Source organism: Cervus canadensis, chromosome 7 (genome assembly GCF_019320065.1).
Source record: "Cervus canadensis isolate Bull #8, Minnesota chromosome 7, ASM1932006v1, whole genome shotgun sequence".
Taxonomy (NCBI): Eukaryota; Metazoa; Chordata; class Mammalia; order Artiodactyla; family Cervidae; genus Cervus; species Cervus canadensis.
Genome location: NC_057392.1, coordinates 9,997,858 through 10,023,328, shown reverse-complemented (window position 1 = coordinate 10,023,328; position 25,471 = coordinate 9,997,858). Strand labels below are relative to the sequence as shown.

Below are 25,471 nucleotides of genomic sequence, written 5' to 3'. Positions count from 1 at the left end.
ATGCCTGGCCTGGCCCTGGTTCCCAGGACAAGCAGTGGGCAGAAGGGCTAGGAAGGGAGTGACCCTGGAGTGGGTGGTGAATAACCATAAGATGTTTCCAAGAAACCCACTGTTTGAAACTTTGACAGTAACTGCATAAGAGGATGATCTAGACTATTCAAAAGAGTGTTAGATGTAAAAAAAGAAAAAAACCTAAGAAAGTAGCTTGATTGCAGAATACTTTGTATTTCCTTGTAGGTAATTGAGCATAGATATTAGCCAAAATATACCATTATTTTTAGTAGTGCATGGCCACTTAGCTGCAACTGACAATGAATTCAAATGATTAAAAACACTGTGCAAATAAGCATATTTTGTTTGACTTGCACAGTATTTTTAATCATTTGAATTCATTGTCAGTATTTAAATATTGGGAGGTTTCGAATAAAAATTTAGACATCAGACTTCCCTTTTAAAATTGGAAGACCTGTCAATGTTGAGCTATATTCCTACAGGGCAACAGTTGCAGCTAAGTGGCCATGCACTGTTCCCCCTGTATAACCACCCTGGCCCTTGTTTATATTTCTTTCTTCCTCCTTACAGGCATTTTGATTTTGTGACCTCTTAGAGTTTATGTTAGTTCTCATTTTTGTGTCCTTCATCTTTGAGAATTCACAGCATGTATAAGCTATTCTGTAAGACACCTACTGTTTGCTACTAATTGAAAAGGGGTGGATGTCTTGGATTTTCTGCTGTGTTTCTCCAGTAGTTTGAATGAAGAGAAGATCTTACACATCAAATGTTAAACTAAAGGATTTGCCGTGGCGTTAGGGAGATTTTTGTGTCTAACTGGTTCAATATTGAATCCTGGCTTTTTTAACTAGATAGATGATCTTGGGCAACTCAGCTTCTCTTCAGCCTTTATTTTTTCATCTGTAAAATGGGTTTGTTTTGAGGCATAAAGGAGACAGTTCATGTAAATAATTTAGCATTGTGCCTGGTGTTTAAAGTGCTCACATTTTAGCTGTTATTAGTTTATATAAAAATGTTAATAGATGTCTTTCAAAATGTTTTTTCTCTCTTCTAGCCAAATGATTTCTCAGTATCACTAAAAGCACAAGGGAAAAACAAGCATTTTAAAGTACAACTAAAAGAGACTGTCTACTGCATTGGGCAGCGTAAATTCAGCACCATGGAAGAACTTGTAGAACATTACAAAAAGGCACCAATTTTTACAAGTGAACAAGGAGAAAAATTATATCTTATCAAGCATTTATCATGATACTGCTGACCGAAGTGAACTGCTGTACAGTTGTAATTCGTCATGTAATTGAAGACTGAGAAAATGTCAGTCCAGTCATGTTTGATTGGAAATTGCTGTTTCTAACTCTATATGAGAATTGACTATAATACATAAAATATTTTTATTATAACTCAGCCCATATATATATATATATATATATATACTACATACACCAAGCATCTGCATAGAGCAGTTCCTTATCCTTGGGTCTTCTGTTTTATTGTTTTCTTGCTCTTCTCTTGCTTCTAATATTAAGGTTTTATATTTTGAAAAAATGATGCAAATCAAAAGTCTTTATATGAAAGAATTTATTGCCTTTCCTTTATTTTCTTTTAAGGGCACCACCTTAGTTACTTCTGCAATGGTTTCTATTCATATAAAATTATTATATCAACATATACCATATGCTAAAATAAATTTCTTGGAGAGTTAATCTTTTCTGTGACTAAATAGCAATAATAAATGGAAAATTAGAAATTATTTTCAACTATTATATTTGTCACAAACCATTGTAAATACCAAATATGTTGTGTCTGTCATTTTTCAGAATTCATTTGTTTTCAGTTTAAAGCAAACCATATGGGACATAGGTTAGAAAACATATCTTGTACAATTTAAATTTACATCTGTTGGAAGCAAAAATCTCCAAATTCCTATGAATTTTTTCCCCCTACTTCTCTCTCATCTGGTTATTCAAGAGAAAAAAGCATTCTCAAGATATTTAGCTTTTAACTGTAAATAGATGCTCTAGTGTTATTTTTTTCCCCTAGTTATATATTGTCACTGTGAAAAAAAGCTAAGGCCAAATTTTGAAGAAGTAGGTGACAATGAGATAGATAACTTGGTTCTCTGCCTACCACCCTTCCCCCCAGAAAAATCAGTAATAATCAAGCATAGTAGTTGTAGTATTTTTATTTTCTTCATTCAGCTTTGAATTTTATTGACCAAGACACTAAAATTGATATATACTTGATGAAAAGATGTGATGTGCTAATGCTTTGAGAAAATTTTTAGAATCTTATTTTTGCAGATTCTTCTATTATATTTTTATCCTGCAGAAGTTTGGGTGTATGGGTAAGAGGCTGAGGCTACTGTAGAGAATTTAATCTATTTCTGTACATCACAGAAGAAAACCAGTTAGTTACATTTTATGGCCACAACTCCCCCCCCCCTCCCCCCCCCCCGCCCACATTATAAATTCTGGAGATTTAAGGAAAGTACCTTCAGTATTTTAATAGAAAATACTTGCTAAAACAATTTAGTAATTAGGAGAAAGTCATGAGATTTTTTAAACATTTCACCAGTGCTGCCTAGGCAAATGAATGTTTCTATTCTTTATTATAAACAGACATTTAAGACACAAAATTACTGATTCTAAAATTGAAGTCTAATTCATGAATTTCTTGATTTTGGTGGTTTTAGATTTATTTTGTTTTTTAATTCTCTAAATCTTCAGATCATTTAAAGACTTAGATTGCCACTGGGTGGCAGCCCTGACTTCTCCCTCTAAGCAACAGGAGTTAGCAAATACAAACTTTTTACAATTCTTTTATCTTCATTACATCTGCTTTTAAAGCCTTTTAGTTTGTATTTCATTATTTTTCTCAGCCCCACTTTATTTATTTAAGATAATTATGAGTAGGCAAGTTTAATGGAAACAAAAGTCACATGCTTGTTTTTTTGGCTGTAAAATCATGAATATAAATTGAAGAAAATAGTTTTCAAGTAGTTGTAAAATGACTTTTAAATTTTAAACATTTGATGATGCTTTCTTTTTATTCTCTACCTCTTTGTGGTCCCCCCACCCCAATCCAGTCTTCCTTACTTAAAAAATGAATGTTTAAAAAAAGAAAGGAGGGGATGGGTTCAATTACTAATTTGTATCACAGACATGAGCTATTTATAGCAAACCCTGCTGAGCTGATGTCAAGCATTTTGAGAAAGTAGCTAGGAGTGGAGTAGCACTGGAAACAATGCATATTTCTGTGCTGTAATTAGATTTATACTAACTAGAGAATTCCTAGGAGATCCACGTGTGCCAATAATAGCTATTGTGTGCTCTTACTATATGATGGAGACCTCACTGGGAACTACTTAATTTTGTACATTTTATCAATTTTTTTAAAGTCTTAAAACCAGTGTTTACATCAATGACTTTTTTTTTAAAGCATGAATTTTCTTAAGAACTGGAATCATTTTCAAAAACATCTACATGGCTAGCTAGTAGCAGGACTTGTGTTAGAAACCACGTTTCCTCATTCCTAGCCTGTACACTTGTCTTGTGACACATTGGCTTCATTGTGCCTGTTTTTAGACTAGGAGGAAAGTCCTGGAAAGAGAAATATTACAGAAATTTTCTTTCATCTGTGAGGAGATGCTTAGCTTTCATTTTAAATATAACACATAACTGCCCCGCAACCCACTTCTACAAATAACTTCAAATTCTTGGAAGAAGGATTTTCAGAACTTTATGTAAGCTCCGTGACTGAAAGCTATTGCTGCCGTATCTGTTATTTAATCGGAAGTCCTTACGTTCAGCTGGATACAGACTCACACCTATTACACACCTTTGACTATGCGCAGTAACACCTGGCACTTTCAAAGATGGTGTGTCACAGATACATCACTTGACAAAATCAAAAGGCTTTAGTGCAATCCGTTGTAATTGCTGTAAGAATAAAACGCCTAGCTTTGGTTGGTAGAATGATGTCTTCATGGATATGTGGATACAGTAATAACCCATAAGTTGTCTCCAGCTTTAGTGCTTTAATTTTGTCATCTAATCTAGAGATTGCAAGAAGCAGGGCCACTACTGTTTGTGTAGGTACATTTGTGAGAATTGCAAAAAGGCACATCTTCCCCTGGCAAGACAGCCACTTTTGTTGCTGTTGATAAGTCCAAAACTCAGCATCGCCACCCTTCTCCCATCTTGCAAGATAACCCAGTTCAGGATACAATCAAACAGGAATACAGTTCGAGCTAAAATGCTTAAAAAAATAATTGTTAGCATTTTTAAATGGGGGGGTGGAGGGGTTTACATAAACAGAGTTTTGGTTTCCCCTGAAAAAGGAGAAGCTGGTAACACTGGATTTGAATTCTCACAAGGCATTGAATAGTATGGATGCTCCCCTTATTTTTACCAATACATTAAAGATTAACAGTAAAACAGTGTTTCCCAACCTTTATGCTCCTAGTTCAAATCTCAAAATGCAGTTAGTGTTACTCCCTGTTTTTCCTGTAACGGGAGTTTTTGGTTTGGAATCTGGAAACTTACATTTTGCAGAAACATTCAGTTGCAGTGTCCAAATTAATAAGGAATATATTATTACAGCATGCTTTAACTTTTCACTTCAGTATTTTGCTAGAAGAAAAGAAGATCCTTTGCAGTCTTATTTATCTAGATTCTTTAAATGTTTTTGAATGGTTTCACAACTGAAGTCACTTCTAACATAAAGCAAATTTGATACAGCACAAATGACATCCCCGTTTTATGTTCTGAACAGCATCCAAGCGACTTTTTGAAAATGCCATATTACTGCTTCTGGGGAAAATCACTGTTTTATTCTATTGCAAGGCAAGGTAGGAAAGCTTTCTTCTGAAAAACTGGTTCTGTTGGCTTTTAACAAGTTTATATGACTTAACTGTCATCTTCTAAACTCATTTAACAGACCAGCACACTATGCATACTCCACACCCTAGTTTCTTGCTGTTAAATGACCTAAAACCAATGACCAAAGAACTGAAATACATTTTTCTTGTTTATTGTGAGAGGTTCCTTTGATTTGGAAGTACTAATATAGTTTGCTGAGACTTTTTAATGAGAACATAAATTGGGCTTAGGTTTTGAAGAGCATGAGTTTTCGTTATCACTGGCTATGTTCACAGAGGTAAAGCACCATGTCTTTTGAGAGTATGTATGTTGGTCTGAGCACTTATATTATCTTGGATACTTCGGAATTGGCCTGATGCCTACAAAGGATTCACACAAACATTTAGTTTACCTAGCAGATTTTTAAAATGTTTCCTCTCAAATTACTTTTTAAGCTGCTTTTAAGGCTCCAGGGAAAGCTGGTCTCAGTATTTTGAAATAATGTTGCCAAATTTATTTGTAGTTATAGAAGACAAAAAGTACTTACTCAATTTCCTCTCTCCCTGTATTACTGTGACTTTTGAACAGGAAAACAAACTTACAAGTAGACAAGAGTAGACATCTGAAGTAGTTTAGGTATTGCTTTAAATAGATCTCTGGACTCAGAAAATATATTAAACTCTGTAGAACATTTGAAGATAGCTTTTGGGAAATTATGGAGACAGGTGTATTCCAGAATGAGACTGAGAGTCTGTTAAATACTGGAATGGTTTTAAAAGTGATGTTTTTTGAGCATTTGTAGAAGAAATTAGTAATCCCTCAATAAATGTCTTTTCTCAGAACAAGTAATGCAAACACACTTTTACTTGTTTTGATATGTTTTAGACTATAGATAAGGGGGATGGTGTAGAAGACAATTTCATCAGGGCGTATGCTAATCACTTGGTGTCAAGATGAGAAAATTACTTTTTGGACAGTAATATCTATGTGTATAGTTTTGTGTCCGCTTAGGTTTTGGAGATATTTATCCATCAACCAACCATCCAGCCACCTCACCTCAAATAATTTGATTGTGTAGGTGCCAGACCATTCTAACCTAGCAATATAAGAGTGAAGAAAAGGGATATGTTTGTCCAAAAGCTGTACATTTCTCATGATGTAAAGCCTAATGGAAAAGTTCTATGAAGAAAAAACAGAGCAAGAAGAGAGAGTGGGTGTTCATTTATGTAGGATGGTCAAAGGAGGTCTCATAAAATTGACCTTGAGTGTACTGTGTGCTTCACTTAATCTCTGGTGACTAGCTTTAAACCAGTGTATGAGTGAAAATAGAGCAGTCAAAATCATTTGAAAAATTATATTAAGATCTTCACTGTTACGGAGCATTTTTTCTGGTTTTCAAATTGTAAAATTGAATAAAATGATATTTGTTTTATTTAGACATGGAACTTTTAACTGCAAAGTTCTATTTTGAATAAGGCCTGATTCTCCATCTTAAGAGGAGTTGTTGGGGAATATCATATAGAAAAGAATCAGTTATAACTACAGGAAGGAGGACAGTTTGTTGACAGACTTGAAGGTTTTAATTCACACCTGAAGGAAAGAATTGAGGTTAACATTCCTGATGTTCTGCACTGTGGCCAAACAATAAACTAGGCAGGAAATTGAAAAAGTAAAGTGTGTTCAGAGGAGGTTGAAAAGGGGCTGCAAGAATCCTGAAAACGAGAGCTGGAAAGTGTGTCAAAGTTATATCTGGAAGAGACTCAGTGGAAGCAGGAGTAAAAAACTAAGACGAGGCAAATTCTACTGTTTAAATACCCTGTGTTACTTGCAGAAGAAAAAAGAATTGAGATGGAGTTACAGTGAAATGTCAGATGGAACGCAGGACATAGACATATTCCTTTGATTAAAGGGAAGAGAACTGTTTTGTGCTAAGTAGAGCAGGGAGCATTATTGCAGTTAATTGACCTCATGGTCTGTGCCAGAGCACCAGGACCTACCCTGGGTTTGCACAACCGTAAGAGTTAGTGCCTCAAATTTTGTGCCCTGGTGCCTCCCTTGCTTCAGTTTAATCCCAACCCTTACGGGGCTCAGAGGGCTTAGGAGTTTCTTCCTTGAGCATCAATATCCTTTTTCCTCCCAACTCTTTTGCCTTTCCATAAAAAAACTATCTCCTTGCTTTTCCTTCCATAATCATTCAAATGGCAAATAGTGTAATAGGAAAACTAATTCCTACTTGTAGACTGTGCTTATGATAGGAAATAGCTTTGTACTTCCAATGGTTCGTCTTCAGACATAGATGACTGGAATGCTGTGGGAATTAATCTGAGAAGTCCTGGCAGCAGTTTAGAGGATAGTTCAGTCTTGGCAGGTTGCATAGACCGACCAACCAACTAATAGATCACAACCAACTGATGAGAAGGTATAGAGACGGAAATTCCTCAAAGTCAGAAGAAAAAGGTATGGTCAGAGTCAGGCATGTCCAGGCAAGGGTAGCGGCTTGCAGGTGAGGCACGGCCCTCCAGAAATTTTCAACCAGTGGCTTGGCCCGTGCAGAGGTTGATGGTCTAAGCTCCTTGTTGATTCATGGGCCAGTGTCATTCAAAAGCTTGTGACAGCCAGGTAGCATTACGTTTCAGTGTCCCAGAAGTCTGCTGAGCAGAGTTCAGAGTCCTTGCAGTGGACTGTGATGGAGTGGCAGGCAGTACTGCCTTGTCAACATAGCAGTGGTGGGCAGGGGATCTTGACAGGGACTCATGTCCAGATTGAGCTAAATATCTTAAGACCTCAAAGTCTGGGGAACAACTCTCCTTCCTCTACAGCATAACTAAGTCTTGTTCTTTCTCCCATTTTCTGTTTACTTACCTTTTCGTCCTCAGTCTGTTTTCCTTCAACTTTTCCATTCCTGAGCCTTGCCCATGCCATCCTCTCAGTTGGAATGCTTAACTGCAAATGTGAATCTCCTATCCAAACTAAGGAGGTACATCCTTGAAATGCCATTTTAAGGACTACCTGTTCTCTAAAGCCCTTGCTAATCTAGATTGTTCACTGTTCTATGTCCCTCATACACATTGTGAGCCCTCTTGGTGCTAATTGGGAGGCAGTAAGGTGAGTGAAAAGAACTTGTAGTTAGGCAGATCTCTGTCAAAATTTCTGTCTGTCTAGCCCTGGGGGTCTACAGTAAATTTTCAGGTGTGTCCTCATCTGAAAAGTTGGGAATCAAATCTTACCTTGAAAGACTTAAGTCCTTTATATACTATATGTATAATGTGAGGATCAAGGAGACGGAGCAGCAAGTGTTCTTGACTATTATGTAGTTAAAAGATACAGCTAATGTTTACTGTGTACTTACTTTGCCAGATCCTGTCCTGAATGTACTGTCTCACATAATCCTCACAACAGCCCTGTGAGTTAGGTACTATTACAGTTTTTTCCAATTTGCAGAGGAGGACATTAAAACATTTCTTAAAAGAGCTGGCTAAAAAAACACAACTAGTAAATGGCGAAGCCCAAACGCCAACCCAGACAGTCTGGCTCCAGAACCCATGCTTTCGACGACCCTCTTAATAGATGTCACCAACTGGAAGCCTTTCTTTGCTGATTCAGGGCCCAAACTGAAAGATGGGCAGCCTACAAAGGTCCAGCCAGTAAGAGCAAATAATCCCTAATGTATTTATTGTTAATATTATTAATACAACAAATGGTTAATAAGCCATTTGTGAAGAACTATTGTGTTCCTGGCACTGTGCTAATGTGCTTTGTCTGCATTCTTTAATTCCCACAACTATTATGCAAGACATCATTGTTTTATAAAAATGAGGCTCATGGAGTTGCTATCTTCCCCTTCACATCAAGAGAGCAGTACTTTTTCCAATCCACTCCTCAGCCTACAACGATCTAACTTCTGATCGAAGTTGTCCACTGGGACTCCTCTTACTGAGATTACAAATGACCTTCTAGGTGACATAAATCTTGGAGACATTTTTTGATGATCAAGTGACTTTCTTCTGCACTCCCCCTTGGTGACCACCCCTTCCCTCATTGTTTCCATGCCCATAGTTTGTTCCAGAACCACCTCTCTGACCTATTTATTCCCCCATATCTTTTTATGCCATTTTTCTTTTGTCAGTTCATTCTTTAGTCAGTTCATTCTTAAATGCTGGTCTTCTCCAAGAGCATATCCACCCACCTCCTTAATCTACATACCCTCCCTGAATGTTCTCACCACTTCCTAGTCTCAGCTACCACTGAAATGCTGAAGGTAGGGGAAATGGTGCCATACCCTGACACTCATAAACTGAGACAAAGATCATTTACATTTTGAAGACTCCCCCCAGTCCTTACGAGCACCTCAAGTTCAAGTGTATCAAACTGAACACATGCACACTTTTTCTATACCATCCCCATCTCTGACTACCTTGCTGCCACCCCACCCTCCTTAACATTATTTAGGTTAAGCTGCTGTCACCACCTAGTTACTCAGACCTAGAACCTGAAAATCATGTTTGCCTCCTCCTCCTCCTCCAATCCACTCAATGTCTAGGAGCTGTCAATTCTACCTCCCTGTTTTGAATTTATTCGCTTCTCTCTCTTGAGACATGGGAAAACCTTGTGGAAGCCAACATCTCTCACCTGACTGACTAAAATACCTCCCTCCTCACCTACCAGCCTCCAGTTTGGCTGCTTCCACTATTTTCTCCACCCTAGTCATAGACTTTCTCAAACTCAAATACAGAGGGTGCTGTGATCAGACTGGAGCTCCTTTAACCCTCATTGCCTCAGAATAAACTCAGTGCTCCTCAATAAGGCATTCAAAGCTCTCTTGAATTCTGTTTTTGTCTGCCTTTGAGCCCCATTTCTTGCTACTTCAACCTTGTTCTCTAGTTGCACCAAGCTTCTTGTGGTTTCCTAAACACACTATAGCTGGCTGATTTTTTTTAGCATTTAATTCTCAGCCCTTAAGTCACCTCCTCCAGGAAGTCTTCTCTGATCACCTAGGCTGAGTTAGGTGTTTCTGATTAATGCTCCTATATGCCTTTGATAACATTTCTGTCATTTCATTTCGAATATTGATTTGTGATTATTCTCATGTCCATTTTCTCCACTAGTTGGGAAGTTTGTGGTTGAGGGCAGGAACTATTAATTTCCAGTATCTAGCATATAGTAAGCCCTTAGTGAATGGCAGTTGAATGAATAAATAAATAACTTTCCTAAGGTTATATTGCAAATAATTTCTGACACTAAAATGTTGCACTCTAAAATTCATGTTCTTTTTACTAATGCATTTGCACGTGTAGAGTGTTTAGAGACTTTAAAAAGCTAACATTTTAGGGGGCCAAACCTTATAAAATTTCCTTCCAATTAAAAAAAAATTAAAATGTTCAATAATACATTCACATGGTTCAGTAATCAAACAATATAAAAAGATACATAGCACCCACAAGAATCGAAAGCAGAATCTCAGGATGTTTGTACATCTGTGTTCAGAGCGGCATTATATTCACAGTAACTAAGATGTGGAAGCAACTCGAGTGTCAGTGAGTGGATAAACAATGTGGTATATGGAACATTATTCAGCCTTAAAAAGGAAGGGATTCTATAATCTACAAAATGGGCGAATCTTGAGGACGTTATACTGTTATTTGAAATAAACAAGTCACAGAAAGACAAGTATTGCAGGATTCCACTTACACGAGGTACTTGGAGTAGTCAAAATCCTGAAGACAGGAAATACAATGGTGATTTCCAGGGGGAGGGGGGAAGGGGGAGTTACTGTTTAATGAGTATAGAGTTTCAGTTTTACAAGATGAATTATGGGGACGGATGGTGGTAATGGTTGTATAACAATTTGGATGTATTTAATACCACTGACTGTATATGGAAAAATGGCTAAGATGGTAAATTTTATGTGTATTTTACCACAATAAAAACAGTTTTTAAAATTCCCCAAACAAACAAAAGTTACTGGAAAGAGTCTGGTTCCCATTTTTCTTCTCCATCTTCCCAATTCCCACTCCCTTCGCCCCAAGATAAACAACCTTGGTAGTTTCTCTATCTCCTTCCAGGTTTTCTTTTTGCAAATGCAAACAAATATGAAGCTATATATTCTTCATCTCCTGACTCTTAAAAAGATATTTAAAAAAATTTTTTTTAAACATCTCTACTTCTTCTGAATTAGAGATGTAGCAAAAGTACCCACCTCCAATGAACTCACAAGAGGGAGCGTTGTGAAAGAGAACAGTTATTTGCTGAGAGGGTCAGATAATCTTGCCTGCTACTGCCAAGGAGACCTCTAGAGGTCTATCCAGGGTCCCCCAGGTTAGAGCCTGTGATCCAGGCAGATTTTTTATTTTTTAAAAAAACATAACAATAATAATAATTTATTTACATGCAGGATCTTAGTTCCCTGACTAGGGATCGAATCTGTGCCCCCTGCAGTGGAAGCACAGAGTCCTAACCACTGGACACCAGGGCATTCCCCTCACCACACTGATTCTTAAGCTTCCCAGGTAAGTTTTCTCTGGAACTCTCCTAGGCCACTCCCTCTTGACGCAATATCTAGGTCTGGGCAGAAAGGAAGGTGCTGCGCAGCCCGCCTCTTGTGAGCTGGCTCCTCTTTCCAGAACAATTCAGGCTTTACAGCGACTCAGACTGAGCTCCAACATCTGTGTCCCGAAGCAAGGATGGCTGAGAGGGAAAGCATGCTTCATTCTGGAAGGAAACAGCATTCCAGGTCAAGCTGAGTCTGCCAAACACCGACCCTCAAAATGGTTCTAGAAGAAATCAAGACAAGTCTTATCATGTGGTTTTCCTACGCCTTGATTCCTTGTTTGTTTGTGGGTAAGTATTAATTAGAATACGGCCAATAGTCTGGGATTCAACTATAGGTTAAGAAGCTGAAAAATACCTTCCCAGGGTTTGGGGTTGTAGTATATGCATAGGTCACCTTGTGTCTGTTTTTCAAAAGGTTTTTCACTCCTCCATCCCCACAAAGAAAAGGCCTGCATTCTATTAAGAAACCTCTCTTAAATTCCACAAAGCAATCTAGAAAGATAAAGCATCAGAACAAATAGTTTAAAGGTGAACAGAGATCCATATGCATTTTATTATTCATTTCATTATCGAGTTTTAAAAGCCAGAACACAGTATTATCTCAGTCTTTCTCTGAGTGCCTCAGAGATGTTCTCTGTAAGGAGAGGTTTAAGTAAAATAAAGATTCTAACAAAACACAGGTGAATAAGAAGACATACTTTGCAACCTTAATATTGGGGTCCAAGACTTAATGAAAATTGGATCCCTCTCCTGGTCAGGTACTCTGTAACATTTTTTAAAGTATTTGGTTTGGAGCATTTTGCCTGCTGGTTAAGATTACATAATTTTCTCTGCTCCATTTCTGGCTGCTTGCACCTACATGTTTTATTGTTATGAAATTGCAGCTCTTTTGCTTTTGATGTTTCTTCCTGTCAGCATTTAAGAGAAATTTCTAATTTGAATACATCAAGGTACTAGACAGTTTGCAGTGTTGATGGGTGTATTGAATACTTTCTTCTTCATACTTTCTTTTCTATTTTTGGGTAACATTGAGAACTAATCATCCAGTTAGTTTAAATCAGGTAACACATCAGTGCCAAGGTGATTAGCAGATGTTTGGAGCTGACTTAAACATCAGATTTATGCCTGTGTAGCTCGCAGCCCTTCACAGCTCTGTCTCAGCACGTGATATGTCAATTTGCTCTTTGTTTCGGGACCCACTGTATTCAGTCCCCAACCCTCTTTCTCACAGCTCCTTGTGAACAAGTATAGACCACAGGCAGCTGTTGTCTTCACAGTTGGCATGTAACGCCCTCATTTCCTCCTCCTGGACTTGATTATTGTTCTCCACCAGAAGCTCAATCTCTAGCTCCTTACCCCACCCCAAACCCATCGTCCCATTCCAGGTGGGACCCTGCTCCTGCAGATCCTTACCAGACCTCTCTCCTTTGACCCTTGACCCCCTGTACTCTATTTCAGTGGGTTGTTTCTTTTCTTACACTTGCCTGAAGGCAGGGCCTAGGCATCTTTCCTGGTGTCCCCATGGCCCCTAGCATAGGCTAAGTGTGTTGGTTGATTGGTTAGTTAGTTGACCGATTGATTAGTTGGTGGGACAAACAAGTTGCCAGGAAAATACTCCTCTGCTAAGCCAAAGGGAGAAGATGGGGAGGCTGAATGAGAAGGGGAAAGGCCAGCGTATTTTTCCTAATTTTTTTTAAACACGAAATTTATGTTTTTTGATCCCCTTGACCCATTTATTAATTTGACATTTTCTTCAATGAGGCAGTCCAGCCTTTTAAGGAAAACTCCTATTTTACACAGACCTGGAGGTGAGTACTCTTCTGGTACCTGTAAACTTGCACAGAAAAACAAAGAAACAAAAACAGCCACCACTATCCTTGTCTCTCCCTGCCCTGCCCCCCAAAAAACAGTGGTAGAAGCCACAAGGATGTCAGCGTGAGAAGGACCTATGGGTGAGTCTTGATTTTTATCACTTGCTAGTTCAGTGAATGTATCACATCACTTCAATTTCCTTGTCTGTAAAATGGTCAAAATAGCTACCTTGTGGTTGGGAGGTGTCAAACGAGATTATGCAAACAAAGGCACTCTGAAGATGTCAGGATGCCCACCCCCTGTTACTTACCATCTGTTGGTTATGCAAACTGGTGGTGGTGTCAGCAAATAGTTGCTTTAGCTGAGGTTACCTTTATGTGATTTTGATCATTTCCTCTGAATTGTGTAGAAGCCTGAAATGATTTCAGCAACATCTAAACGAACTATTACTTACTCTAGATCCTTGGGACAGATGGGTAGAGTTCTTGCTTTCTTTTATAGAATTATTTTTCCTTGCCCTGTCCCTTTCAAGTAGTTTGTGTGATTCAAGAAACTGATTCCCACTACCAATAATAATAGTAATAAAAATAGCAACGACGATGACCATCACGACTGCCATTTATGAGCGCACACTGTGTGCTAGATTAGTGAAAACATTCTCGACATCTCACATCAGTCCTGCAAAGGAGGTGATATAATCCCCATTTATACACTAGGTAACAGAGAGGTTCAGTTAGTTACAGAAGTGTCTACATCTAGTAAGTTGGAGAACTGGGATTTGATCCTGGTTTGGATGCCTACAGAGCCTGTGCCCTTTTAGTTCTCTGCGGAAGAAGCTGGCACATAAGCAGGACAGGAAAAGGTTGGAAGGACAAAGTGAAAGTAATAAAGAAAATGTTTCTACCTTTTCTGACACATTTGCCAGAAGGGCTATTGAGGTAAAAGTGACAGAAGAGGATCCAAATGAGGGGGATTGACAGCGGACCCCATGAGGAGAAAGCCAGTATGGAGTCATGCAAGGAGGAAGATGCAGGGTTTTCTGCTGGGGAAATTTGCCTGAGGACTTTGTGGTGGGCATAAACCTCAGAAGGGCACAAAGGTCTAATGTCAGATAGAAACTGTTGTTATTCAGTTGATCAGTCATGTCTGACTCTTCATGACCCCATGGACTGCAGAACATCAGGCTTCCGTATCCTTCACTACTTCCCAGAGTTTTCTCAAGCCCATGTCCATTGAGTCGGTGATGCCATCCAACCATCTCATCCTCTGTTGTCCCCTTCTCTTCCTGCCTTCAATCTTTCCTAGTCTTTTCCAGTGAGTTGGCCTTTTGCATCACATGGCCAAAGTATTGGAGCTTCTGCTTCAGCATCAGTCCTTCCAGTGAATATTCAGGGTTGAATTCAAATCAGACTTGAAATCCTTTAGATTTGACTGGTTTGATCTCCTTGCTGTCCAAGGGACCCTCAAGAGTCTTCTCTAGCACCACAATTCAACAGCATCAATGCTTCAGCACTCAGCCTTCTTTATGGTCCAACTCTCACATCCATTCATGACCACTGGAAAAACCATAGCTTTGACTATATGGACTTTTATCCACAAGGTAATGTCTCTGCTTTTTAATATGCTCTCTAGGTTTGTCATAGCTTTTCTTCCAAGGAGCAAGCATCTTTTAATTTCACGGCTGCAGTCACCATCTGCAGTGATTTTGGAGCCCACAAAAATAAAGTCTGTCTCTGTTTCCATTGTTTCCCATCTATCTGCCATGAAGTGATTGGACCAGATGCCATGATCTTAGTTTTTTAAATGTTGAGTTTTAAGCCAACTTTTTTACTCTCCTCTTTCACCTTCATCAAGAGGCTCTTTGGTTCCTCTCTGCTTTCTGCCGTTAGGGAGGTATCATCTACATATTTGAGGTTATTGATATTTCTCCCAGCAATTTTGATTCCAGCTTCTGTTTCACCCAGTCCAGTACTTTGCATGATGTACTCTGCAAATAAGTTAAATTATAAGTTAAATAAATAATAAGCAGGGTGACAATATACAGCCTTGACAATTTCTTTCCCAATTTGGAACCAGTCCATTGTTCCATGTCCAGTTCTAACTGCTGCTTCTTGACCTGCATACAGGTTGCACAGGAGGCAGATAGGTGGTCTGGTATTCCCATCTCTTTCAGGATTTTCCACAGTTTGTTGTGATCCACACAGTCAAAGGCTTTGGCGTAGTCAATGAAGCAGAAGTAGATGTTTTTGTGGAATTCTCTTGCTTTTTCTATGATCCAACAGATGTTGGCAACTTGATCTCTGGTACCTCTGCCTTTTCTAAATCCAGCTTGTACCTCTGGAAGTTCTCACATACTGTTGAAGCCTAGCTAGAATGATTTAAGCATTGCCTTGCTAGCGTGTGAAATGAGTACAGTTGTGCGGTAGTTTGAACATTGTTTGGCATTGCCTTTCTTTGGGATTGCAATGAAAACTGACCTTTTCCAGTCCTGTGGCCATTGCTGAGTTTTACAAATTTGCTGGCATATTGAGTGCAGCACTTTCACAGCATCATCTTTTAGGATTTGAAATAGCTCAACTGGAATTCCATCACCTCCGCTAGATTTGTTCATAGTGATGCTTCCCCAGACCCCCTTGACTTCACACTCCAGGATGTCTGGCTCCAAGTGAGTGATTACACCATTGTGGTTATCTGGGTCTTTAAGAACTTTTTGGTTAGTTCTTCTGAGTATTCTTGCCTCCTCTTCTTAATATCTTCTGCTTCTGTTATGTCCATACCATTTCTGTCCTTTATTGTGCCCATCTATGCATGAAATGTTCCCTTGTTATCTCTAAGTTTCTTGACGAGGTCTCTAGTCTTTCTCATTCTATTGTTTTCCTCTGTCTCTTTTCATTGTTCACTTTAAAAAGTCTTATCTCTCCTTGCTATTCTTTGGAACTCTGCATTCAGATGGGTATATCTTTCCTTTTCTCCTATGCTTTTCGCTTCTCTTCTTTTCTCAGCTATTTGTAAGGCCTCCTCAGACAACCATTTTGCCTTTTTGCATTTCTTTTTCTTGGGGATGATTTTGATCACCGCCTCCTATACAATGTTACGAACCTCTGTACATAGTTCTTCAGGCAGTCTGCCTATCAGATCTAATCCCTTGAATCTACTTGTCACTTCCACTGTATAATCATAAGGGATTTGATTTAGGTCTTACCTGGATAGTCTAGTGGTTTTCCCTACTTTCTTCAATTGAAGTCTAAATTCTGCAATAAGGTGTTCATGATCTGAACCACAGTTACTGCCCAGTCTTGTTTCCACTGACTGTACAGAGCTTCTCTATCTTTGGCTGCAAAGAATATAATCAATCTGATTTCAATATTGACCATCTGGTGATGATCCTGTGTAGTGTCGTCTCTTGTGTTGTTTGGAGGAGGGTATTTGCCATGACCAGTGCATCCTCTTGGCAAAACTGTTAGCCTTTGCCCTGCTTCATTTTGTACTCCAAGGCCAAATTTGCCTGTTACTCCAGGTATCTCTTGACTTCCTACTTTTGCATTCCAGTCCCCTATGATGAAAAGGACATCTTTTTTTGGTGTTAGTTCTAGAAGGTCTTGTAGGTCATCATGGTACCGTTCAACTTCAGCTTCTTCGGCATTAGTGGTTGGGACATAGACTTAGATTACTGTGATATTGAATGGTTTGCCTTGGAAATGAACAGAGATCATTCTGTCATTTTTGAGATTGCACCCAAGTACTGCATTTTGGACTCTTTTGTTGACTATGATGGCTACTCCATTTCTTCTAAGGGATTCTTGCTCACAGGTTATCTCAATTAGATAGGAATCGGAGAAAAAAATTCAGGCTGAGGCCAATTTCACTGAGCCAAGATTTGGTTCACATATTTTGTTTTCATTCATTCTAAATTTTTGAACACCCACTATGGGCCAGTTTCTGGATTAGGCGCTGATTAAAGATGAACAAAACAGTCTCCTGTCTTCAGGGAACACAAGAGCCTACTGGGAAATACACTCAAGTCTTTAGGGATTTGTCATTCATAGTTTTTTTTAATTGAAATATAATTGATTATAATTTTGTGTTAATTACTCCTGTGCAGCACAGTGATTCAGTTATACATATATATATGTACATTCTTTTTAAATATTCTTTTCTATTATGGTTTATCACAGTATATTAAATACAGTTCACTGTGCTATACAGTAGGGCCTTGTTGCTTATCCATTCTATCCATAAAACCTTACATCTGCTAACCCCAGACTCCTACTCCACCCCTTCCTCCATCCCCTCCCTCTTGGCAACCACCATTCTGTTCTACATCCGTGATTCTGTTTCTGTTTCATAGACAGGTTCTCTGTGTTGTATTTTAGGTTCCATGTAAAAGTGATATCATATATCATTCATAGTGTTAACTATCTTTCAGGCCCCAGAAGTAAGGTCTAGGTCAGTGGTTCTCAATCTCAAGTGCACGTTAGAATCACCTGGAGCACTTTGAAAAATACAAATGCCAGGATTTCACAGTCAGAAATCTGACTTAATTAATCTAGGGTGCCGCCTTGGCTCTGGGATTTTTAAAAACTTCCTGGGTTAGACTCCTTAGAGAAGGGGTTTATCTCATAACTGAGAAGAGAAAGTACAAGTTTGGAGCATCTTGTAGTAACGAAGGAAGTGCTCAAAAAAGGATGGGGACCAAGATGCCACAAGTATCCTGGGTTGGAACCTGGGATGGGAAAAGAGTATCAATGGAAAATTTGGCAAAATCCAAGTAAAGTTTGGAGTTTAATTAAAAAGTAATGTACCAATGTTAGTTTCTTAGTTTTGACAAGTATATCATGACTATATTAGATGTTAGCATCAGGGGAAGCTGAGTGAAGGGTTTACAAGAACCCTGTACTTACTGTCTGTACTTTTTCCTATAAATCTAAAATTATTCTAAAAATTAAAAGTCTATTAATGAAAATAACATGAAAAAAGAGAATGAGAGATGAAAGTAAGTCAAAAGCACACAAAATCCAAAATAGCTCCCAATAACCGAAGATGGAACAATTTGAGTAACATAATCAACATTGATAGAATAAAATAAATTTCTATGAGTCCACACCGATATATTACAAATCTCCACAAATGGTAGAGCAGGAAGAACTCTTCCTTACAAGATTCCAATTAACACATACAAAACCACTACTAGAACATCATAGCAATGATTGTTGCAAGTAACATCCACCAATAAATACAAAAATTAATGGATGAAAGTTTGAGGAGAAAGAATATTTGTACAGTATCACAGTATTTCCCCTAAATCATTTATTAAATTATAAAGGGGAAAATGGTAATTTTATAGTGAAGACACTGCCTTAACCAAGTGGTCAAGGGTAACTCCACCAGTCATAAGATATGTTAACATCATACACTCCCGGTGAGTACATGGCAAAAATGTACAACCTTAATCAAATCATGAAAAAATGTCAGACAAACCCAAACTGAGGAATATCGTACAAAACTACTGACCTGTACCTGTCAAAAATGTCAAGGAAAGACTGAGGACAGACTGAAGAAGACTTAAGTAGATATGACAACTAAATGTAGGATCCTGGACTGGTTCCTGAAAAAAGGATGGAAGAAAGGAGGGGAGAGAGGAAGGAAGGGAGCAAGAGAGAAAGAGAGAGATTTAGGGGAAAATTCGGTGAAATTCAGATAAAGACTGAGGCTTCATTATGGATATTGGGCCAATGTTAGTATCTTCCTTTCCATATTTGTTCTCTGGTTATGTACATGTGGGAGGCTGACTGAAGGGTATATGGGAGCTCTCTGGACTATTTTGCAACTCTTCTGTAAGGCTGAAATTATTTCAAAATAAAACTTAAAAAAAAAGCTTCTTCCCCAGTGATTCTAATGGGCAGCCAAGATTGAGAACGGTTAGTTTAACCGCTATATACCAGTGCTTCTCAAACTTTAATGTTTATGAATTACCTGGGCGGTCTTGTTAAAATGCAGATTCTCGTTCAGTAGGGCATAGATTGCAGGGTTTTGTGCTGCTGCTGATCCAGACCGTACTTCAAGATCCTGAAACAAAAGACCACTTTCCTGAGGCATGAACTGGTTTGTGTACCTTGAAACTGGGATGTGGGCACTAGTTACTAGGCAACAGGTGATGCCAGCAACTTGTTTAGCAGCCATGTCCTAGCTCAGCCTTGCTCTTTTGTTCAGGTCACATACAAGGGGATTCTCTTGAAATAATCTACTGTAATTGAGAGACATGTCATGTCAGTTTGTAGTACCAGTATCCCCTAAAGTGCAAGCCCTTTGTGGTGGTAGTCAAAATGATGGTCCCCCAATGATGTCCACATTCTTTTTCAAAAAACACTTATTTGACAGTGTGACTTGTGGGTTCTTAGTTCCCTGACCAGGGATTGAACCCCTACCCCTTGCATTGGGAGCACAGAGTCTTAACCATTGGACCACTGGGGGAATTCAAGATGTTAGCACTCTAATTCCTGGAAACTGTGGATATGTTATCTCCTGTGGAAAAATGGATTTTAAAGACGTGATTGATGTTATGGGATTTTGAGATTAGGAGATTATCTTGGATTATTGGATGGGCTCAATCTAATCACATGAGTCCTTCAAAACTGAGAAGCTTTCCTGGATCCAGGGAGAGAGGAATGGGAGGACAGAAAAAGAGGCAGGAAAAATTTGAAACATTAAAGGGACTTAACCAGCCATTGTTGGCTTTGAAGATGGAGGAAAGAGGGGCCGTGCGCAAGAAGGTGGGGCCTTGTCCCAGCAACTGGAAATGGCAAGAAAACAGTCTTCCCTGGAACCTGCTCTTCTGCCAACGCCTTGATATTAGCTCAGTTCGACCTGATTCAGATTCCTGACCTATGGAACTGGAAAATAATAAATCTGTGTTGTTTTAAGATACTGCCTTTGCGGGAATTTATTACAGTGCAATAGAAAACGAACAGGCCACGAGAAAAAGGGATCAGCTTTGTGAATGCATCTGTGTGCAAAAAATGTTGCTTAGCTAGTTTTGTCACACTGAGCACCAAGATCTTAATAGTCAGGTCACAGTCACCCAGCTCCAGTCTTTGTTGGAAACACCATCCAAGAGGCTCCACCCTGTGGGCCTTCTTGAGATACTGAGTCAGATGGCTAGAAGAGAGTGATTTTCTATAGTGATAAGGGCATAGCTATTCAGAGGAACCAAATGATCATTCAGAAGATATTCCAACATCTCACTCCAGCTCCAATGAGAATTCTCATCCAGTGTGGCTGAGGAAAAAACTCTTCCCATTTTGCACCCTCCTTCCTGTGGCTAATGTGTCTTTCCCATTCACACTACAGGCTTACTCTCCCCTTTCCCCTTGACTGTATTTTTTTTTAAGTCTTTTTTAAAAGTCTTTATTGAATTTGTTACAATATTACTTTTGTCTTACATTTTGTATTTTGTCTGTGAGAGCTGTGGGATGTTAGCTCCCCGACCAGGGATGGAACCTGCACCCCTTGCCTTGGACAGTGGACCACCAGGGAAGTCCCTTAACTGTATTCTTTGTTTTTGTATTTGCTTATTTACATCAGGGAGAGTGTCTATTAACTGGTTTCTTCAGAGACTTGACTTCAATACACATTACTCCTGGCTGTTAGATGACATTTCTTGTTAGTGAGATTGCTGGGTGGATGACAGAGTTTTCTTTTTCTCCACTGAATTGTGTTCTAAGGACCACTGTGTGCCTTCTCAAACAATTGGAGGTGATTTAAAAACCTTTCATAGGTGAAAGGAGTCACTGTCGCTTAGAGTTGAGCTGAAACTAGAGTTCCCTATTTAGTGTCCTAGCATAAAACAGACCCTTCCTCATGTAGTGCCATCTTAGTTTTTTTTTTAATTTTAAATTTTGGCTGCACAGCATGTGGGATCTTAGTGCCCAGACCAGGGACTGAACCCATGCCCCCTGCCTTGGAAGGCAGATTCTTAACCACTGGACCATCAGGGAAGTCCTCTGCCTTACTTTCTATGTAACCCAGTTAAACATACCTTGGCATCAGTAGTTCACTGGTTTACTGATTTTCCATCTCATTCCCAATGTGTGTGTGTGTGCTACATAAACTACAGTGAAACAAAGATAGAATTTGGAATGTACTATACAAGTGGCATAAAGATATTGAAGATGTTGCTTATAGGGCTCAGAAAGAAGCAGTAATTTTCATGTTAATATAGGAATGAGACAGTATTTTGCCCATAGTGGAGTTAGATTTGGAACTTCACAGCTAGGTGAAGATAGTTACACAAGCGCAAACTGTTGCATAGCATAATGGAGTGACCTAAAAGTTGGGGCGTCTCTTGCTGTTGTCCTACCTGTGTGTCCTTCATGAAGAAAGACTTACCCAGGAATTCAACCTCAGAGTGTCTTCCTTAAAGCCTTGGTGAGTGCCCTAATCATTGGGACAGCTAATCATTAGATCTCCCTCCCTAAACAGGTCTCCCTCGCTGATTTAATTGACTGCACTTAATTCTACAACTTTTTTCCTAGAGGCATTTCATCCTGTTTGAATTTATCCTATCATGGTCTTTTAAAATGTTTCCTGTCATTCAGATAATCAGAATTAATATTAATTTTTTAGGTATGATGACACTGTATTTTTTACCTGAAATTTCATTGTAATTCTAGATTTTTATGCAGTTATAAGAAATAACTGGGTTTTCCTGGTGGCTCAGATGGTGAAGAATCTGCCTGCAATGCAGGGGACCCTGGTTCAATCCTTGGGTCAGGAAGATCCCCTGGAGTAGGAAATGACAACCCAATCCAGTATTCTTGCCTGGAGAATCCCATGGACAGAGGAGCCTGCGGGCTATAGGCCATGGGGTCGCAAAGAATTGGACATGACTGAGCAACTAACACTTTCACACTTTTCATAATATAACACAAAAGGACTTCCTCGGTGGTCCAGTGGCTAAGACTCCACCCCCACAATGCAGGGGGCCCTGGGTTTGATCCCTGGTCAGGTAACTAGATCTCACATGCCACTAGATCTCACATGCCACAACTAAAAAAAAAAAAAAATCCTGCATGCTGCAACTAAAAAAGATCCCTCATGCCCAACTAAGACTTGGTGTAGCCAAATAAATTTTAAAAAAGGAAATAATACAGAAAACCCAGTTTCCCCAATTGTATTTCGCAAAACAATAGTATAATACTACAACTAGGATATTGAAATCCTAGGTATTGACAAAATCCACACATCTTATTCAGATTTCCCCAGCTTTACTTGCATTTGTTTGAGAATGTGTGTGTGTGTGTGTGGTGTGAAGGTTTGTATATTTATCACCACAGTCAAGATACTGAACATTTCCAATATAACAATGGTATGTCTTGTTACCTTTTTATAACCTCACCCATCTCTCACTACTGTGCCTTTCCCCACTCTTCCTAACTCCTGGAAACCATTAATCTGTCAAAATGTAAAATTTTGTCATTTGAAAATGTTATAAAAATAGAATTATACGGTATGTAACTGGGGGTTTGACTTCTTTCAGTTGGTGTAATTCCCTGGAGATTCATCCAGATTGTTTTGTGTAGTTTGTTCCTTTTTATTGGATATACCATATTTGTTTAACCATTCACCTATGGGCATCTGGGCTGATTCCATTTTGTTTATGGACATTTGTTGTGCAGACTTTGTGTGATATAAATTTTCATTACCTTGGGGTAAATGCCCAAGAGTGCACTTGCTGGGTTGTTGTAGTAATTTACAAGTTTAGTTCTGCAAGAAACTGCTGAACTATCTTCCAGTGTGGTGGTACCACTCTATGTTCCCACCCAGTGATGTATGAGGGATCCACTTTCTCTGCATCCTCACCAGGGTTTGGTTTTGTCACTTTAAGAATTTTTAGTCATTCTGATAGCTGTGTGGCACTCTCTCATGGAAGTTTTAATTTGCATTTCCCTAATAGCTAATGATATTGAACATATTTTCATGTGCTTATTTGCCATCTGTGTGTGCTTTTTTGGTGAAATGACTCTTCATGTCTTTTACTCATTTTCTAATTGAATTGCTTGCTTTTTTACTGTTGGGTTTTGAGTATTCTTTATATATATGTTCTAGATATAAATCCTTTGTGAGATATATTGTTTGCAAATGGTTTCTCCTAGTCTGTATCCCGTCTTTTCATCCTCTTAACAGGGTCTTTGTAGTACAAGAGATTTTAATTTTGATGATGCCTGTTTATAAATTTTTTCTTTTATAAATCATGCTTTGAGTGTCAAGTGTAAGAAATCTTTGGCCCTGAAGATTTTCTCCTATGTATTTCCTAAAAGTTTTATGCTTTCACATTTTACATCAAGTCCACGGTCTACTTTGAGTTAATTTTTGTAAACATGTGAGATGTAGGTTGAGGTTTTTTGTTTGCCTGCAAATATCCAATTGCTCTAATATTGTTTGTTGAAAAGGCTTTCCTTCCTTCAGTGAATTGCTTTTGTACCTTTGCCAAAAATCAGCTGAGCATATTTGTGTGGGTCTATTTCTGGGATGTCTATATTGTTTCATCAATCTATGTGTCTATTTCTTTGTCAATACCATACAGTCTTAATTATTGTAAGTTTTAAAATTGGGTAGATTGAGTTCTCTTGCCTTTTGCTATTTCAAAATTGTTTTATTCTTGTTCCTTTACCTTTTCTCATAAATTTTAGAACAAGCTTGCCTATCTCCCCCCAAAAAACCTTGCTGGGTTTTTGATAGGAATCCTGTTAAATGTATATATCAATCTGGGGAGAATTGCCATTTTAACTATGTTGAGCTGTCCAATCCATGAGCACAGTATGCCTCTCCATCTATTTAGATTTTCTTTGAAATTTTTTCACTGGCATTATGGTGTTTTCCCCATAGAAATCTTAGGTAAGTTTCGTTAGATTTATACCTGAGTTTTTCTTTTGGAGAGGGGCAGTGATTGCAAATAATATTTTAAGTTTCTGCATATAAGTGTTCATTGCTAGTATTTAGAGATACAACTAATTTTTTTTATGTTTATCTTGTATCCTATGAACTTGTCAAACTCACTATTAGTTTTTGGAGGCTTTTTTGGTAGATTCTGTGGGATTTCCTACATACCCTAACATGCCACCTGGAAATAGAGGGAGATTTATCACTTCTTTTCCAAGCTGTAATGTCTTTTACTTTCTTTGTTTGCCTTATTACAGTTGCTAGAACTTTTAGTACAAGGTTGAATAAAAGTGATAAGTGTGGGCATCCTTGCCTCATTCTTGATGTAGGGAAAAAGCATCCAGTCTTTCACCATTGAACAAGATGTTAGCTGTAGGTTGTTTTTTTCATTTTTATTTTTGGCTCTGCTGGGTGTTCATTGATTTGCATGGGCTTTCTTTAGGTGCAGTGAGCAGGGGCTGCTCTCTTCATTGCCGTGGCTTCTCTTACTGTGGAGCACAGGTTCTAGGTGCACAGATTTCAGTAGTTGCGGCTGGCAGGCTCTAGAACTTGGGCTTAGTAGTTGTACTGTATGGGCTTAGTTGTTCCACGGCACGTGGGATCTTCCCGGATCAGGGATCAAACCTGTGTCTCCTGCATTGGCAGGCAGATTTCTATCCACTGCACCACCAGGAAAATCCATTATCAAATTGAGATAATTCCTGTTGTTCATAATTCAAAGAAACGGTTTCTTTTTTTCTTCTTGTTTTGTTTTAAAATTAGGAACGGGTGTTGAATTTTGTAAATGTTTTCTTGGTGTCAGTTGAAACAATTATATGATTTTTCTTCTTTATCTTATTGATATGGTGGATTACATTAATTGATTTTCAAATACTGAAGCAGCCTTGCATACCTGGAATAAATCCCACTTGATCAGGGTGTATAGTCTTATACAACACCAAATTTTGATTGTATTTGTCAAAGATTTTTGCATCTAAGTGCCTGAGATATATTGATCTGTAGTCTTTTGCTTTTTAAAAAATATACATAATCTTTGTCTGATTGCAGAATCAGGGTAATACTGACCCCATAAAGTAAGTTTTTTCCTCTTTCATTTCTGGAAGATATTGTATAAAATTGGTACTACTTTCTCTTTAACTATTTCATAGTTTTTGTTGTTGTTCAGTTGATAAGTAGTATCCGACTCTGTGGCCACATGGATTGCAGCATGCCAGGCTTCCCTGTCCTTCACTGTCTCCCAGAGTTTGCTCAAACTCATGTCCATTGAGCTGATGATGCCATCCAACCATCTTACCTTCTGT

The 25,471-nt window shown here is 38.6% G+C and overlaps 2 protein-coding genes across 8 annotated transcripts in view; both read left to right on the top strand.

Moving 5' to 3' along the window:
* Positions 1-10,813, top strand: part of NCK1 (NCK adaptor protein 1) — a 79,877-nt gene extending 69,064 nt beyond the window's left edge. For all 5 annotated transcript variants that reach the window (XM_043474327.1, XM_043474330.1, XM_043474331.1 and 2 more), the window contains one exon: positions 1,067-10,813. In XM_043474327.1, the coding sequence (XP_043330262.1) occupies positions 1,067-1,261 (195 nt within the window). In that variant the 3' untranslated portion in view covers positions 1,262-10,813. The remainder of the gene's footprint in view (positions 1-1,066) is intronic.
* A 197-nt stretch (positions 10,814-11,010) lies between these two features.
* Positions 11,011-25,471, top strand: part of IL20RB (interleukin 20 receptor subunit beta) — a 34,518-nt gene continuing 20,057 nt past the window's right edge. Inside the window, exon 1 of one of the 3 annotated variants that reach the window (XM_043474333.1) lies at positions 11,011-11,708. In XM_043474333.1, the coding sequence (XP_043330268.1) occupies positions 11,636-11,708 (73 nt within the window). In that variant the 5' untranslated portion in view covers positions 11,011-11,635. Of the gene's footprint in view, positions 11,709-13,230; positions 13,373-25,471 lie in introns of those variants that run through there. The other 2 variants (XM_043474334.1, XM_043474335.1) reach the window with 2 other exon arrangements.